Source organism: Cebidichthys violaceus, unplaced genomic scaffold (genome assembly GCF_023349555.1).
Source record: "Cebidichthys violaceus isolate CVI_PGR_0920_01 unplaced genomic scaffold, fCebVio1.0.p SCAF_2, whole genome shotgun sequence".
Taxonomy (NCBI): domain Eukaryota; kingdom Metazoa; phylum Chordata; class Actinopteri; order Perciformes; family Stichaeidae; genus Cebidichthys; species Cebidichthys violaceus.
The window spans coordinates 10,038,767-10,055,175 of NW_027176372.1; the positions used below are offsets into that span (position 1 = coordinate 10,038,767).

Genomic DNA, 16,409 nt, shown 5'->3' on the forward strand with positions numbered 1-16,409 from the left:
AGCTGCTTCAAGCCTGCTCTTAAGTTACTATTTTATCATTTTTATACAGATTATTGATGTTTGCTGTGACAAAAAATAGAAACCCCACTCACAGTGGGACGTAACCCCTTAAATTCTGTTTCAAAACATAACTTTAGAAATGCTTTACTGTTTATTGTCTTTGTCATCAAAAGGCCTTCAGTATGACCACCTCAGGGTCACCTTCTGTGAAACGATAGTGTACAAAACATCACCAGTTCATACAAGCACAGGAACGTATACAAAATAAAAACAGATCATTAATACATATTCACTATATTTTAAATATATAAATTAATTAACTAATGTCAAAAAATAACAAATCATGTCTTGCATTTACTTTAACTTTTGTGACAGTTATAGTTATGGTGAGCTTTGTGAATACTAAACTTTTACACTCTCAGGCGGCGTCAACACTTTGAACAAAAAATGCTTTCCTTCTTTTTTCCATCTGGACGACTTTTGATGATCCCATCCCTACAGGCATGCATTCAGATCACCACCAGTGCCATCTGTAGCATTACATCCCCATTGTAAATTCACTTGTGTAGGGACAGCAGGAAGTCTGTGTCAGGATGCAGGTTTACAGCTGAGCTTTTCATCCTAGTATTTGTGAGCTTGTGTAATTACTCCTGCGTTGTAGTAGTAGCACTGTTTGACTGTAGTACAGTTAAAATTGAAAGGCATGTGACATTGTAGAGCAAGAGTTGTTTCATAGGCAGCACAGGGGACAGGATGGCAGCAGATAATAGGGAGAAAACTGTTTCTGTAGCTACCATCAATGGAGTAGCGCTCATGCTGTTTTGTGTGTGTGTATGTGTGTGTGTGTGTGTATCTGTGTGTGTGTGTGTGTGTGTGTGTGTGTGTGTGTGTGTGTGTGTGTGTGTGTGTGTGTGTGTGTGTGTGTGTGTTTCCGTCCACAGAGGCCGAGGAGCTCTATCAGAGGCGGGTGCTGACGATCACAGGCATCTGTGTGGCGCTGCTGGTGGTTGGCATCGTTTGTGTGGTGGCCTACTGCAAAACCAAGTATGTGTCTTTGAAGGGAACATAAATGACTCCCTATGTATGAAAGACTCCAAACCTTCAAAGTAACCCACTGTAGAAAAAAGAAATGTAACTAACAATACACGTTTTTTCTCCTGTGAGTGATATATTATTATATACTGTATTAATAGATGGTTACTGATGCATCATTGTGTCACGGTGAAGCTCCACTAGCTTATATACAGCTAGCTTTAAGGCAAGTGCTCCAAAGGGTCACAAGACAAATCTGAGGGGTCATGAGATCATAAATGGGGCAGTAAAGAAGGAAAAAATCCAATCCAATTAACTTTTTGTGAAACATTGGATAATTTCACAACTTAGGACTTTGTTATAGGAAATCATTTGAGCTGTTTAGAGGGGAAATCACTCTTTGATGGAACTGCTATTAACTCCTAGAAATGTGACGAGAGACCCCAACTACACACATAGTTTTTTGCAAGAGGTCCCAAGCCTAAAATGTTGGGAACGACTGACTTAATATTTAATAAAGCATTGTGTTTTATAGATTTTCATGGCATTTTTTAAAATAGTAACTTCAGCTGCCAATAAGCATTATATTGAATATTCAAGTAGAGTAGCTCAAAATTGAACTTAAGTAAAGTACTTGAGTAAGTGTACTGAGTTGCTTTCTACCACTACTGTACAGTGAATAATTATCCATCACATATATTAGCAAAAAGCTAATTATTTGTTTGTTTGCTTGTTTATTTGTAGGTGGGTTTGTCATGTTGACAGCACGATATAAACCACCTAATACCCAATCACATCAAGGGAATCAAGAGCCTTCACTTATGAATTAATCCTAACTGCTCTTTATGTTAGATTTTCCTGTATAGTCTGGATTGAGCCTTTCACAGTAACTACAACAGAAGAATAAGCTTTAATTCATAGGTGTGCAATAGAGTCATTGCTGCTGTACCTTGATGATATTGCTGTATCCATAAAACGATCATGTGATAAGTGAAGTGCCATGATGTAGTGAAAGCTAAGAAGAGAGTAAGATGGAAGGGATTTTTAACGAGCAATTATAGTAACAGCAAACTGATATCAGTCACTGTCTCTAGTTTAGCACCTTTGCCAGATCACTGATTGTTCCTTCATCACCACCCCTCCAGGAAGCAGAGGAAGAAGATGCACAGTCACCTACACCAGAACCAGAATCAGTGTGTGGAGCAACCCAACCGCATGACCAACGTACCCAAACACCCCGGGCACGGCCCAGAGGAGATCCCCATGGTTGATGTGAGTTCAGTTCAAGCAGTGCCAACACACAGCAGAGGCAGGCGCAGGTGATCCTGAGAAGTAAAGTCACCTCCTGCCAACCCTGCACTTCATGCTGAAAGGAAACCCACAACAGGTCACTCCTGACAGGGTCAAGATGTCCTCAGAGGCAGAGCTGCTCTCAGGGCAGAAATAAATAAGTAACCACCGTTTTTTTAAAATGCATCAATGATTAGATTGCACGTCAAAATGAGGAAAAGTTACTTACTTCATGTCAAGAGGGATACGTTGTTTTATAAGGCTTCTTATATTTCTTTAAATTATTATGACAACTGCTAGTTAAGCTCAAAATGTGTGCCAGAGTGGTAGAGTGGTGTGCTTCTGGTAGCCAACAATAACAATAATACAGTAAAACAAAGCAATACATTTGCAATGATCTATTAGCTTCTAATCAGGATGCATCAAAGTCACATTTTGTAATCTCCAGATTGACTTTGCTTTCTTATCTTAAGTGCTGCTGAAATAAAGCCAGATTTGTCAGTGCTTTTAATTAAATATAACTGTCTATAAATAGGATTTTCAGAAGATATTCGTTCATGCAAAAGGAGGTACAGAAGAAGAAGAAGACACTAGAAGTGGATGTCAGCTTCGCCTGAGCAAACTGCAGAGGAAGCCCACAGAGCTTTGGCCAAGAAGGTTTTTTTAGCCATCAGAAAAATCTTTGTGTCAATAAAGCTCTGATCCACTGACAACTTAGGGAAATATGGTGACACAAAGCTGTGCAAAACAGGGCAGAAACACCTACCATTCTCCTGGAGACTAAATGTGCATGAGTCAGCATAATGGCAACAATGAACAAGAATTGATGAGTTCCAAAAGATCTGTGCAGGACAATCTTCTCATCCTTAAATATCACTTTATATTTATGTATACTCAACCATTGTGTGATATGTTTGTTCTTTGAAACATGAAAACAGTATAAAGTATTCAAATGATTTTGTGTGTGTGTTGCAGTACATCTCCAAGAGCGTCCCGACAAAGTGTGTGATCAGCCACGGAGCTGAGGGTACGGGCAACTACGCAGGCAGTCGAATGTCTACCCACTCCCACCACTCTACCACTGCCTCACCTGCTTCCAGGTAGACCTGCCACACACGCACATCCAGATGGGCCACATACACAGGCGAAGATAATGATTTTTCTTCTTAAACTTTCAGTTATTAAAGGGAAAATGTGTTGCCTTTTTATGTAGATGTCCAATCAGTGTTGATGGTAAATGTTGTCAATTGAATATCAGAGCAGAAGAGAGTTTAAGTTTAGCAGTGAAGATATTAAGTGAATGTACAGTTTGCAGCCAGTGCACCAACAAATGCTGCTGCTTCACAAGACCAACAGAAGTTTCCCTTGTTGTGTTTCCCGGCTGCTGGGTGGAGTGATGGGGGTGGTGCATAGAGATGAGGCAATGCATCCCGGTACATGTAGAATCAGCTTTCTAGGTCAATCTAGCATGCATTGAAGAATGTATTGCTACAAATGACTACATTTTTTATCAACACTGATTGAACATCCATATAAAAGTTTCAGTTTTCGTAGGGACTAATTTGTTGAAAGTAGCTCCAGTGAGAGCCGTTGGCAGTGAGTGCTTTGGATCATCCAGAGTATCAGGAACATTGTTTCAAGTTTTTTGTTTGCTGGCAAAAAATAATAATTATGCACTTCACTTATTGTATTGTATTGATTCTTGTATTGTGGCGGCAGCAGAAATCTCAGAGACGGCTATCTCAAAATGTGTACAGTTAAAACCAATGCTACCTGCATGGGTAGAAAACACAAGGGCTAAGTCATAAAATGTGACTTGTGTGAACCAAACCTTTAACGACTTGTTGGCAGTGTAGTTAAACTTGTTTTGAAAATGATGGCAGTTTATTCCTCAAGTATCACGACAATATCAACTGAATCAAGAGGAGAAAAACTCACAGAGATTTGCACTGGAAAATCACACCAGCGTCATTATATGAAATACAACATTTTACAGCTGAATTATGAAACGTTTCACCACTGGAGGGAAGAACATTGACCCTACAGACTTATTGCAGTGCACTTTGATGTAGTGTATCAACCTATGGCTCACATGTTGTTGACTCTTTTTTTTTTTTAAATCAAATTAATCACTTTATGGTGCTTTGATAGACCATGCATGTCAACATTTTTGCAGTATAGTGTCTTTACCCAGCATGCCGTCCTCCTCTGTATCCTCCTGCCTCCTCAGTGCTGCTGTAACTTTTTTTAACTTTTTCTGCTAACACCCACACCTGCAGACACGAGGAGCAGACGTGGAGCATGGAGCGAACAGAGAGCATGAACTCAGACTGCCAGTCAGGTGGGCTGTCCAGCTCTGTGGGAACCAGTAAGTGCAGCAGCCCAGCATGCATGGCGAGGAGGGCTGCTCACTGGGGCTGCACAGACATGTCCGGACTGGGAATGCAGTACGGGGACTCCTACGACTCTCTAAGAGACTCGCCTCACAGTGACAGGTAGGGAAGGTGGTAATGTGTGTGTGTGTGTGTGTGTGTGTGTGTGTGTGTGTGTGTGTGTGTGTGTGTGTGTGTGTGTGTGTGTGTGTGTGTGTGTGTGGTTTGTGTGATGGTGTTAGTATTTAACACTGTCTCTGTTCATGACTATCCAACACTTTTACTTTATTTTGTTTTTTATCACACCAGCCCTTCTTTAGCAACACCAAGTGGCAGTTATTAGTTATTTTTATTTATAGGGGTGACCGTGGCTAAGTGGAGAGCCGCCTTTCAATCAGAGGGTCGTCGGTTCGATCCCCGGCTCCTGCTCTACTAGTCTCATGTCAATGTGTCCTTGAGCAAGACACTTAACCCCAAAAATTGCTCCCGTAGCTGCGTCTACGGTGAGTAGATAGATACTGAATTGTAAGTCGCTTTGGATAAAAGCGTCTGCTAAATGACTGTAATGTAATTTTTCAAAGACTGCATCACCCAGATACACAGTATATTGTAATGTGAATGTATGAACCAGTGCTGTGGTGGTAGTGAAGGTAATGAAATAATTAAACCACTTTAATTTTAACATTTACCACCTTAATGGTTTCCTACATGTCCCAGAATGCCCAGTACTTAATAAACAGACTTGACATTCATGTATTTAGCTGTTTGTATTACCTGTGTGCAATACTATCATACAGATTCTTGATATTGAACAAGATTATTCTCTTAACTTTTTCATGTTTAATAACTTCTAAAGGAGTGTGTTTTTACATGATTTTATTTATTTAGTCTATTCAACATAACAACTAGAGGTAATCTGCTTTGTGTCCTGCTGTTGTGCTTCTTATATCATTTCATACAAATTCAGAGTTCCAATAAATTTTGATGGGACAAATATGTAATTATTGATAAGCGTAAATCAATGTGGTGCTATGTTGACTCTTTTCTCTAGCAAAACTGTGCATTAACAGCTAAACTCAACGAGGTGCAGCAGTCATATGCGAAGGCACAGTAATGTTGTAAATATTCTTGGGATGGACTGAGTGGGTGGCGAGGTGGCTCAGCAGTTAACACTGTTGTTTCATGGCAAAAAGGTCACTGCGTGCGAGCCGGAGCCAGCTGGCTGCAGTGTTTCTGTGTGGAGTTTGTATATTTCCAACCACAGTCCAAAGTCTTGCAGGTCAGGTGGACTGGAAACAAGCGTGAATGTTGTTAGTCTGTGTGTGTCAGCCCTGTGATTGCCTGGCGACCTGTCCAGGGTGTGCCCCTCTTCTTGCCCAGTGCATGCTGGGTAGGCTCCAGCCCCTACAACAAGTGGTTTGGAAAACAGATGGGTGGCCCTCACTGACAGAATGGGTGATACTGAAAGTGTGTGTGCAACAGAAAAGTGCTTCCCGCCCGTCACTTTTGTATCCCACCTCAAGATGCAATTCAGAGTCCTCAATAATCTGCCACTGTCTTCCTCGTCCAGGTATGTGTCGGCGCTGACCACGCCAGCGCGGCTGTCTCCGGTGGAGTTCCACTACCCCCCGTTGCCGCCCCAGGTGCCCACCTTCCAGATCACCTCGCCCAACACAAGCCACGCCCTCTCCCTGCCCCCCGCCGCAGCTGTCTACCATAGAGAGGACGACCAGCCGCTGCTACGATGCCCCGATGTGCGTAGTCAAATACAGTACACACATACCGATGACGGTGATGATGACAAAATGCCATCAGTTAACGGATAGGGCTGTATTTTTTCAACTATAGAGTCTATATCTCTTTCTTTAAAAAATAAATGGGTCACAAACATTTTTATTGTTTCTAAAGACAAAATAATTTCCCAAAACAGCTGGACAGTGTAGTTTTTAGTTAAAATTAGTCAAACAGGATTAAATAGTGTGCCTTTGTTGGGGACTATTTTCAGCCGCTGAATAATACATTTAGTGCTCTAGTGAGTATTCGTGGCAGCAGGACGGTGTATGTGGGATCAACTCAACCCAACAGTGTGGCTCACTGATGTGTTTGTTATCGTTTTTACAAACACTGGAGCTCTGTGGCACAGAGGACTAGGCCACTTTTATGTTAGCAATCATAATGATGTATTTTGGTGAGCAAAGCGGAGCTTAAGTGGTGGCAGAATATTTATCTGAACACGTTAGCCAACGCTGGGTAGCAAGTTTTGTTAACTTGTTTGTTTTCATAATGGCTGGCGAAAAAAAAAAGTTTCCTTGAATATGTAAAGTCACTCACTATCCGGCAGCGTGGGTGTTATTTGAAAAAATGAACCTACTCGCTGACTCAATGGCCAGACCTTTACGCACATAGTATACGTCTTTGTATGCCTATAACTATCCAGCAGAAAAAAGCTTGCTATTTCAGCATTGGCAACAGGTGCCTAAAGAAAGTCTGACAATGTTGGTGAAGCTTTTCGGAGATGGAGAGAAAATGCTAACAATAATTTAGCTTCTGCTAACCGCAACCAAAGGCTCCCGGCTGCGGTTAGAGGTAGGCTAAACTATTAGCAACATTTTCTCTCCATCTCTCTAATAGTTTATAGTTTAGCCTTCTGCGTGAGCGATGAGCTCACCGCTGAGGTGCAACAACTGTGACAACTTTGCTTTGCTGATGTTGTAGCTCGCTAGAGCCTCGAATCACAATTTGTCATCTCAAAGGGATGCAATACAATTTCAAGTTGGATCCATTCTCTTTCGATTCTGGCACCCAACAACACAGCAAGATGCCATTTTTGATGTGTAAATTTAGCCCAGTACTCTGAGGTGACTTGCGTTTTCCTCTAGGGAATAAAATGATATTCATTCTGCTCTGTATATCAGGCTTTAGGTAGATATACTTGTTAGTCGGATGAGTTAATTGTTGGTTTTGCTTTTGTCTTTCTTCTTTTAATCAGATAAAATATAGTATATAATCAGACTTAACCTTTAACCTGATGGTTCAAATCCCTGTGTTGGCAACCACCCTGCTGAAGTTCCTTTGAGCAAACCATTGCCAAACATACATATTTAACATATTCAGTTTCCATCAAGTCCTCCACTCTATTTTACGTTTTAGGATGGGAGTTTATACAGACAGCCTCGGCGTCCGCGGCGACCCTACCTGACGGAGAGCACAGGAAGTCTACCGTCCAGCCCCTACCGTCTCCCTGACGACGAGGCCTATGAGACCACGCAGGAGTACGCCTCTTCGCGGGAACCCATCCGGAGCCGGCGCCGCCCGCAACGCAACCGCCTCAATGGACACATCTCCCAGCGTTCAACGGGCCTACGGGACTACAGCTCACAGAGCTTCAGCCAGTCAGAGGAGGAGGAGGAAGAGGAGGAGGAAGAGGATGGTCACGGGGAGAGCACGCCTTTCCTTAGTATGCAGAACATGAACATGGACCCGCCCCAAATCGCCCCAGGTTACCATGCGTCATCTGGTGCGGACACACGGACTCACCGCGGGCTGAGTCGGCCGGGGACACGCAGCAACGGGCAGAGCCGCGGCTCCCAGTCACATCGCTCCAAGGCTGACAACATGCCCCTTTAAGACTTAACCCCCCCCCCCCCCCCCTCCCGACACCACCCACCCCTCCACCTCACACACTCCCCTTCCTCCTACTGTACACACAACCAGTGGACTAGAGACCTGCACCTAGGAGAAATATTTTTATTTTGTATAACAGACAGATATTCTAAACAAATGAAATATTTATTTTCATTTCAGCAAAAATTGTCTACTAGCTAACAGCAAAGACTTTTTTTATAACGGGGGGGAAATATTTATATGTAAAGTTTTTTGATTTACAGCATTATGAGAGATGAAAAAATAAGAGAATTACGTGCCAATTTTTTCACAAGTTAGATAAATAGAATAATATTGTGGTGCCTTTTGCTGTATGCTGAAGTCGGAGGTCCCATTGAGTTTTTGTAGCCTTTCTTATAAAGACTCCTCGTTTTTTATAGAGACCAACCCTCTTCCTTCCTTTTGCTTTGGTTTTTTCTCTGATTTGGGATCTTCCTCTTTTTGAACTGTGATCTGATTATGTCATCATGCAATATTGATTCCTCCTGTGTAAAAGGTGTCTGTTTACATGAGTATGATCCACGCGACGCGCTCGATTCACAGGGACATTAGTCACTGACGCAACCGGAAGTGTAGGGTAGTTTTTCTCGGATGAATCACATTGGCCATTTATGTCCTCGTTCGCTGCCTGTCAGTCATTTGTTGTTATTCCTGTGAAAACAAGAGTGTGAGGGAGTTGTTGGGGGGAAGTAAATCCAGATTCCTGTGTAGGTGTTCAGGGTGCTGCCATGACATTGGTGGTGGTTGCAGTGTGTGTGTGTGTGTGTGTGTGTGTGTGTGTGTGTGTGTTTGTGTGCCTGTATGTACACCCCATAAAGCCTCATTCAGTTGGCGCCGCCGTTCACCTTGAAAAGTGTGGTCTCTTGTTTGACTGACATGCTCCTCTCACCAATCCTCACGCTGCCAGAAGCTCCATTGCACTGTAAGAACCTCCCTCCGTGAGCAGTCATTGGCCAGGGAGCTGCCGATCCAAACCGAACCTAACCAATCCAGTTGTAATCCAGCCTGACTCTGGCCTCCCGTGGACTGCCCAGCCCGCCCGTTTCCTATGCCAGCAGCTTAGAGCCGCACTGTGTCTCAGGACTTCCCCATCACATCACAGCCAAAAGACTCAAAGCAGTGAGTGCACGTCATCTCAGTCACAGTTCAGTCCGCAGGCCAGATCCACATCCCCTCACTCTCCCTCCTGTCTGTCCGTCAGGTTTGTTGCGTTCACTCGTGGCCATGATTAAGGAAGCGTGAGTAAAAACTATTAGAATCAGAAGGGAGATTCAAATGCTTTTTCTTTTTTTTACTTTAAAAGGTTGTGTGTATGTGTGTAAGTGGGCATGTTTGTCGCTACGTGTGGGTCACAATGATGATGATGATGAAAAAATGATGCAGAGACCACATCTGTTCACTATGTTGCAGGGGTGTAGCTAGGAAGTCTGTGGCCCCTGAGAGGAGGATACTGCTCTGGGTTCCCTCCCTCTTCTTCTTTTACTAATATAAACCTGCTACTTTACGGGCCCTCTCCAACTGCGGGCCCCTGGAATCGCCACCACCTTTCACCACCTGTAACGATGGCGCTGCTCCGATGGGTCAAAATCGCTCGCGGGTCGCTGCGTGCAGGTTCACGCTGCTAGAGAGCGAGTGTCTGAGTCCGATTCTACTTTTTCTTAAGCTCACAGCCAAACAACGGTATATGATGATACTGATTACTGCATCCTTGATTTGCATTCCTATACCTTTATTGATTGAACTTCCTTTGCTTGGTCATATTGACTGAATGATCTGTTATCTGTCTGTCTCCGTCCGCCCCCTCCACCTCACACCGCCCCTCACCGTCATGTCTTTCTCACTCCCGTAACCGACCTACAGAAGCAACTAGCAGATGAATTTAGGCCCCATCTCCAGACAAGTGTACTGAACAGCACACTAACGGTAGGCTGATCGTGTCCGAAACTCTTCAGATATACATTGGGTTTAGAGACCCTTTGGAGCTCACTGAGGAAAATGTGTCCTTATTAGAGTTAATTTCCAACAAGTGGAGTTGTTGTTTTTTTGGGGCTTTTTTCCACACAGGAGATGCATGGATCACAGATATAGAAAGTATCTTAAAAATGGCGACAAACCCCTTCAGATTTAGGGGAATCATGCTAGAAATATATAAAAACATTATTTGGGTTCATGACCCAAAGGTCTGGCTAGTTTTGTCTTACTATCACTGTAATCAATCTGGGATTTGCAACGTGGAAATACTGCAAGTGAGGGTAGTGTGCTTCTAGAGCTAGTTGAATTGTTAACACCCCCCCTGCCCTCTTTTTCCTCACCCTGCACTCCCCCCTTACCCTTTACATACAGACACACACACACACACACACACACATTATGCACTCCTCACACATAACAAAGCACACACTGAGACATGTACGCACACACAAACACACAAAGCCTTATACGACATGCACACTCACACACACACACACACACACACACACACACACACACACACACACACACACACACACACACACACACACACAAGCCCTGCCATGTTTGTGTTTGTCAAGCAGTTTGCCTTTATCTTTTTTACCTCCCAACTCCCTCTCTCTTCGCCCCTCCTCTCCCCCCTCCCCCCTCCCCTCTTCTCCTCCCCCTCCACTCTCCTCTCCTCTCACCCCCTGCATGTCCTAGTGGTACTGGTAGTTGGGTGCATGGAGAAAGCAGCAAGCAAATCGTTTTTCCACTCGGTGAAAAAATAAAAAAACGTGTCTTCATTTTAACATTCAGCAATAAATCCCCTTTCTCTTCATGTCCATCAATCTTGGAATATGCTAGATGATTTTTTGCAAGTTTTATCCAAAACATACTACTTGTAAAAGAAGACAAATCCAAAACCACCCCTTCATATGAAAAATAAAACTTTATTCCTACCATTTTGAAACAGTCCTGTCATCTTTGTCACACACAAAAAACAACAATAGTTGTTTCTTCTTTATTTATATAAAGAAGTGGTAACAAAGTGCACCAAAAGTACAGTAAGAATGGAGTTGAAGAGATATGAACAGTAGATGGCAGCATTCTCCTTGTCTATAATATGGGCCATGAACTGGATGATGGTGCCTTCTGCATGTACATTTATTCATAGATTATTTGCAATGTGTCATGCTACTCCAGAATGTTTTTTAAAGAAAACATTCATTTGGATAGTAAAATTTGTAGAGTGTAGACATGTACCATCAACAGGTTTTGTAACAATGACAGCAGTGGTGTAAAATCAACAAGTGAGCAACGAATGAGACAAGTTAGATGAAAAAAAGATAATTGTTTGTTATTAACAGATGATTTGTGATGATAAAGCTGATCTAAACAGCTGATATCATGATTGACAGCCTCGAGCAATGACAGCAATGAAATTATGAGTGAGCATTCGTGAGGAGTGAATGGCAGATATATGAGAAAAAAACTACAGTTTTAGGCATGCAAGAGTCTTCCTGACTGAACTCAGGCTAGAGCTTCATTTCTCTGTCAGTGTGGAGTGGTTCTCCAGAGACACCACAGGACAAGCATTTGGCCCGTTCTGAACATGAGTGTTTTTCAACGGGTGCTTTAGGTGCTTCCCAAACCCACTGCTGGTTACATTGTTACCAGAAGTGATGAAACACAAAATGTTCAGGATTCCAGAAGCACCCCAGGCATTTCAACAAGCACTTGAGTCTCTCCCTCACACGTCCGGTTTTACCTGATGAGTTGGGGGCGGAGAAATGGGAGTTTGTATAGGAGGATTCTTCTCCAGACCTATTATCCGGCCACTAGACCTGTTCTGTACAGGTTTCACTCGGATAGTGGAGGGATATATAGGTTGACATTAAAAAGCAGAGTCTGCTTTGCTCGAGCTCTCTCTTACAGATTGTTGTGTTAGCGTTTTTTTGATGGAGGAAGAACATGTCAGCCCTGTTTGCTTTTTGTCAGATGGTGTTTCTGTTGTGATCTTTGTTCACACAAATGTGGTTGTACCACAGCTGGTTAGATGACTTTAGGCTAGCAAAGAGAAAGAACCTTGACTCACAGTATCTGGATTTCATCTTGTTCGAGAAGCAATCTTTTTTTAATTTTCTTTTTCTCGTGAAATGCTCGGATAACGAGGCAGTTGGATTACTAGCATGGACAACCAGCTTTGCTTATCAAATCAGACAAGTGTTCAATGAATGTGGGAGTCTTCACTCAAAACAGGTAAGCAAAGAAAGCAGTTGACTCTTCATTTATTTCAGCACCCTAAGAGAAGATGATCTCATCTTGCCAAATTACTTACATTACAGTCGCAGACGCTTTTATCCAAAGCGACTTACAATTCAGATTCTATTACATTTCTACACCGTAGGCACAGCTACGGGAGCTTTTGGGGTTAAGTGTCTTGCTCAAGGACACATCAACATGCGACTAGCATGCCGATCCTCTGATTGAAGGACAGCCCTGCTCTCCACTTAGCCACAGTCGCCCGCGAACTTAGTTTGACTAAACTGTAGACATATCGGTAATAACTTTAATTAGGATTTGGGGGATAAAAACACAAGGTCCATTTGGCAGCTGATCTGGCTCAGTTTGTAATTGAATTGTAGCTACACAAGTCTCTAGAGAAATTTTAACATTTCAAATTTACATTCCAACTGGGCAAAATTCATCTGCTGATGAAGATCATGCAATACAATCGAAAACTCCAGAACAGCTACTAAGTGGACCTTTTGGTGCAGTTGTTTTGTCAACTGTCCAATATAGCCTTGCTCTCTTTCATGACTATGTTTTACTATCTGTCCATGCATACACTAACTCATGGCACATTTATTGTATTGTGATACTCAAAAACATCTCTTTTTACACAGATTCAAGATTTGTCCAAACTAACATAGTATTGGAATATTTTGCAGTTGAATGGCGAGCTTCTACTGTCGCTGGCGCACAGTGTTGGTGTGCGTGTGCACGCCATGCATCTCCCTGGTCCTGCTGTTCGTCTACGCTACTGTCATGTTGTGTTTGTCCATGAATGATGGCACAACAGGGCTGAGACCTAATCACTTTGTGGCCCCCGGAACTTTTAGCAACCAGAGCTTCGGCCCACTCCCTAAAACTTTCTGGGAGCTGCGCCAGCACGGTGACACCATTTGGAACCGTCTCCAGCTGACCATCGACCGCCATTTCAACCTCATCCTGCACCCCAACAACACTGAGAGGGGATCTGACAACGATACCTTATATGAGTCCCTACGGAAGCAAGGTTTCTCTGAAGTTACCAACTTGGATAGCATGAGGAAAAGCTTTGATCAGCTACCACAGCAGTTACAAGAGTTTGTGAGCCACATACATAGGAGAGACTACCCAACCCTCATCCAGCCAGATGGAGTATGTGGAGCTGGGGCGAAGGATGAGAGGGAGGCCCCTCTCCTTCTCCTGGCCATCAAGTCAACAGAGCAGAATTTTAAGAACCGGCAGGCCATTCGACAGACCTGGGGCCAGGCGAGATGGGTAGCAGGACAGTGGAGGAAAGGTAAAGTAGGAGGAGAAGGAGAAGGTGGAGGATACGTCCGCAGGGTGTTCCTGCTCGGGAAAGGAAGAGAGGAAGATGTGGGTGTTAGTTCATCTGACTTACTGCAGATAGAGAGCGAACGTTATGGAGACATTCTGCAGTGGGACTTCAGGGACACGTTTTTTAATCTCACCTTGAAAGACGTGCTCTTCTGGAGCTGGTTCTCCCACTCTTGCAACCGGACTCTCTTCGTCTTTAAGGGGGACGACGACGTCTTTGTCAACACCCCGAAGATGATGATGTACCTCCAGGACCAGCTAAGGAAGCCACAAGCACACAAGACCATTGAAGACTTCATGGTTGGGGATGTCATAGTTGGAGGCTTACCCAACCGAGTCAATCAGTCCAAGTACTTTATCCCAGACAGCTTCTACAAGGGCCTCTATCCTCTGTATGCAGGCGGTGGAGGGGTGGTGTACTCAGGCCTGTTGACCAAACGCCTAGAACACATGTCTAAAAGGGTTCACCTGTTCCCAATCGATGATGTTTATGTGGGGATGTGTATGGTTCGGCTTAACGCTCGGGTAGTCCACCACCCTGCCTTCCTCACGTTTGACTTTCCTAACAGGAAAGAAGAGGAGGAGCTGTGTTCGTATCACACAATCCTATTGGTCCACAAACGAAGCCCCACCCAGGTGGTTAAACTGTGGGCCTCCATGAAAATGACACAGGCACTGTGTTGGGATGCGCCTCTGAGAGAGGCAAACTTGAATGAAAACACAATAAAAGTGTAGGACCATCCAAAGTTTCTCAAATGAACAATTTTGCCACTACAGTCTTTAGTGAGCTGCTGTCGGTCAGGAAGAACTGACACTGTAATAATATACACAGTATTTATTGAGGCATCTGAGGCATCCATGTTCTAGGGTTATATTTAATTATATTAAACAATGTGGTCAATTGACATGCCAATAGATTGAACAATATTTAATCATAATTTATTTTTACAAACTTTAGTCCATTTACTACAATTACATTTTTTTTTCTACTTTTAGATGTGAATATTTTATCTGAAAGGCCATTGACTGCCATGCCTTATATCATATGAAAAAATGTTTAACGACATGGGACTGTAAATCATCACTTTGACCATCATGTCTATTTACATTTTGACCGATATATCACTGCTTTTGCAAACTTCATATCAATCTACACATACCACAAAATGATAACTTAGCTATGACATGCAGACATGAAGTTGGCTACAATGTATTCCTTAACCCATCAAGTCTGCGAGTTAATTGTTCTATTGGACTGAAATTAATGGAAATAAATGGAGGGAGAATAATGTGTACAGTGTTGGAGAGTGGCACAAATGTAGAAGAGACAATGTTTGTGAACTGACTCAGTAATTGTGGTGGCTGGGCGTGGTTGGGCACAGCTGCAGAGGGGACATAGTGGGGGGAGTGGTTCAGGTTAACGGTGCCAGTAAGAGGCGTAATTAGCCTCACCTGTAGTCAATCGTGGTGTGTGTGTCTCTGCTATTAAAACACAAACAGTGACAGAGGGCGGGAGAGCTGCTGTCAAGTCGGCAGACAAACCACAGAGCAGACGGCGGGTGCAGTTGGAGATTGCAAGGCCGGAGAAAGTCTGAACTGTGGTGAATAATGAAAATAAGAAACTGTATCTGAGTGTGTTGGAGTCATTGCGTTCACGAACCCCACGGTGGTAACCCGAAGCGTGTTACAGTAATGTTTAGCTAACGTTTGCTGATGTTGGCCACTGTGAGCTAGTGGTCATATAACAAGTAGGCTAAGGCTGTAGCAGCAAAATATTTATTAAATTAAGCATTAGTGTTTTATTGATTATTCAATTCAATTCAATTTATTTTTGTATAGCCCAAAATCACAAATTAGCCTCAGAGGGCTTTACAAACTGCACACATACGTCAGTCTGGTTCCACTCCGTTACGCTATAGAGAACTGTCTCGCTATTATGACAAGGAGACAGATACATTCTTGTACATTTCTGTATTTCACACACAAAGACTAAACAGACTTATTTATAATCTGCTTTGCTAAAGCAACTAGTATAGACAAACTCTCTTTGGGCCAAATAAAACAATTTTCAAATTAATTTATTTTTATTCACCAACCATTATTATGATGCAAGCACAATAATCCATTTTGTCATGTCTTATTTGCCAGATTAAAAAAAATGTATTGATGCAGGTAATAGCCATGTATTTACGGGGGTTGTGGAAGAACCCTGACGTCAATGCCTCCTGAAACAAAAACAAAACCGCACCTTTGATTGATTCTAAGTATCCACCAACAACTCGGGGACAAAACGTGACATGACGATAATCCCTGTAGAACGCGTTCCACTGGCAGTACAGATGTTCAGATGTACTACTCGCTCAATGGCTCTATGCCAAATATAAGGTCATCTTTTGTGAATGTATACGTAGCAGATCTGGGAAAACCGTGTTTACTGTCATAGCCTCCTGCGCAACAGTTTCTGGAAGAAATGGTTCTTTGAATGTGAAA

General features: G+C 43.0%; 2 protein-coding genes across 3 annotated transcripts in view; both read left to right on the top strand.

The window, feature by feature from the left end:
- Window positions 1-10,882, top strand: part of nrg2b (neuregulin 2b) — a 50,495-nt gene extending 39,613 nt beyond the window's left edge. For both annotated transcript variants that reach the window (XM_068714314.1, XM_068714315.1), the window contains 6 exons: window positions 942-1,044; window positions 2,178-2,304; window positions 3,298-3,422; window positions 4,602-4,817; window positions 6,265-6,448; window positions 7,845-10,882. In XM_068714314.1, coding sequence (XP_068570415.1) covers window positions 942-1,044; window positions 2,178-2,304; window positions 3,298-3,422; window positions 4,602-4,817; window positions 6,265-6,448; window positions 7,845-8,321 — 1,232 coding nt within the window. In that variant the 3' untranslated portion in view covers window positions 8,322-10,882. The remainder of the gene's footprint in view (window positions 1-941; window positions 1,045-2,177; window positions 2,305-3,297; window positions 3,423-4,601; window positions 4,818-6,264; window positions 6,449-7,844) is intronic.
- A 2,386-nt stretch (window positions 10,883-13,268) lies between these two features.
- On the top strand, window positions 13,269-14,654 carry si:dkey-160o24.3 (N-acetyllactosaminide beta-1,3-N-acetylglucosaminyltransferase 2). Its single transcript, XM_068715321.1, has one exon. The coding sequence runs from the start codon at window positions 13,269-13,271 to the stop codon at window positions 14,652-14,654; it is 1,386 nt and encodes a 461-aa protein (XP_068571422.1).
- The last annotated feature ends 1,755 nt before the right edge of the window (window positions 14,655-16,409 follow it).

Coding starts and splice junctions, on each gene's coding strand:
- si:dkey-160o24.3 (XM_068715321.1), top strand. CDS start 13,269: ATGGCGAGCTTCTACTGTCGCTGGCGCACAGTGTTGGTGTGCGTGTGC.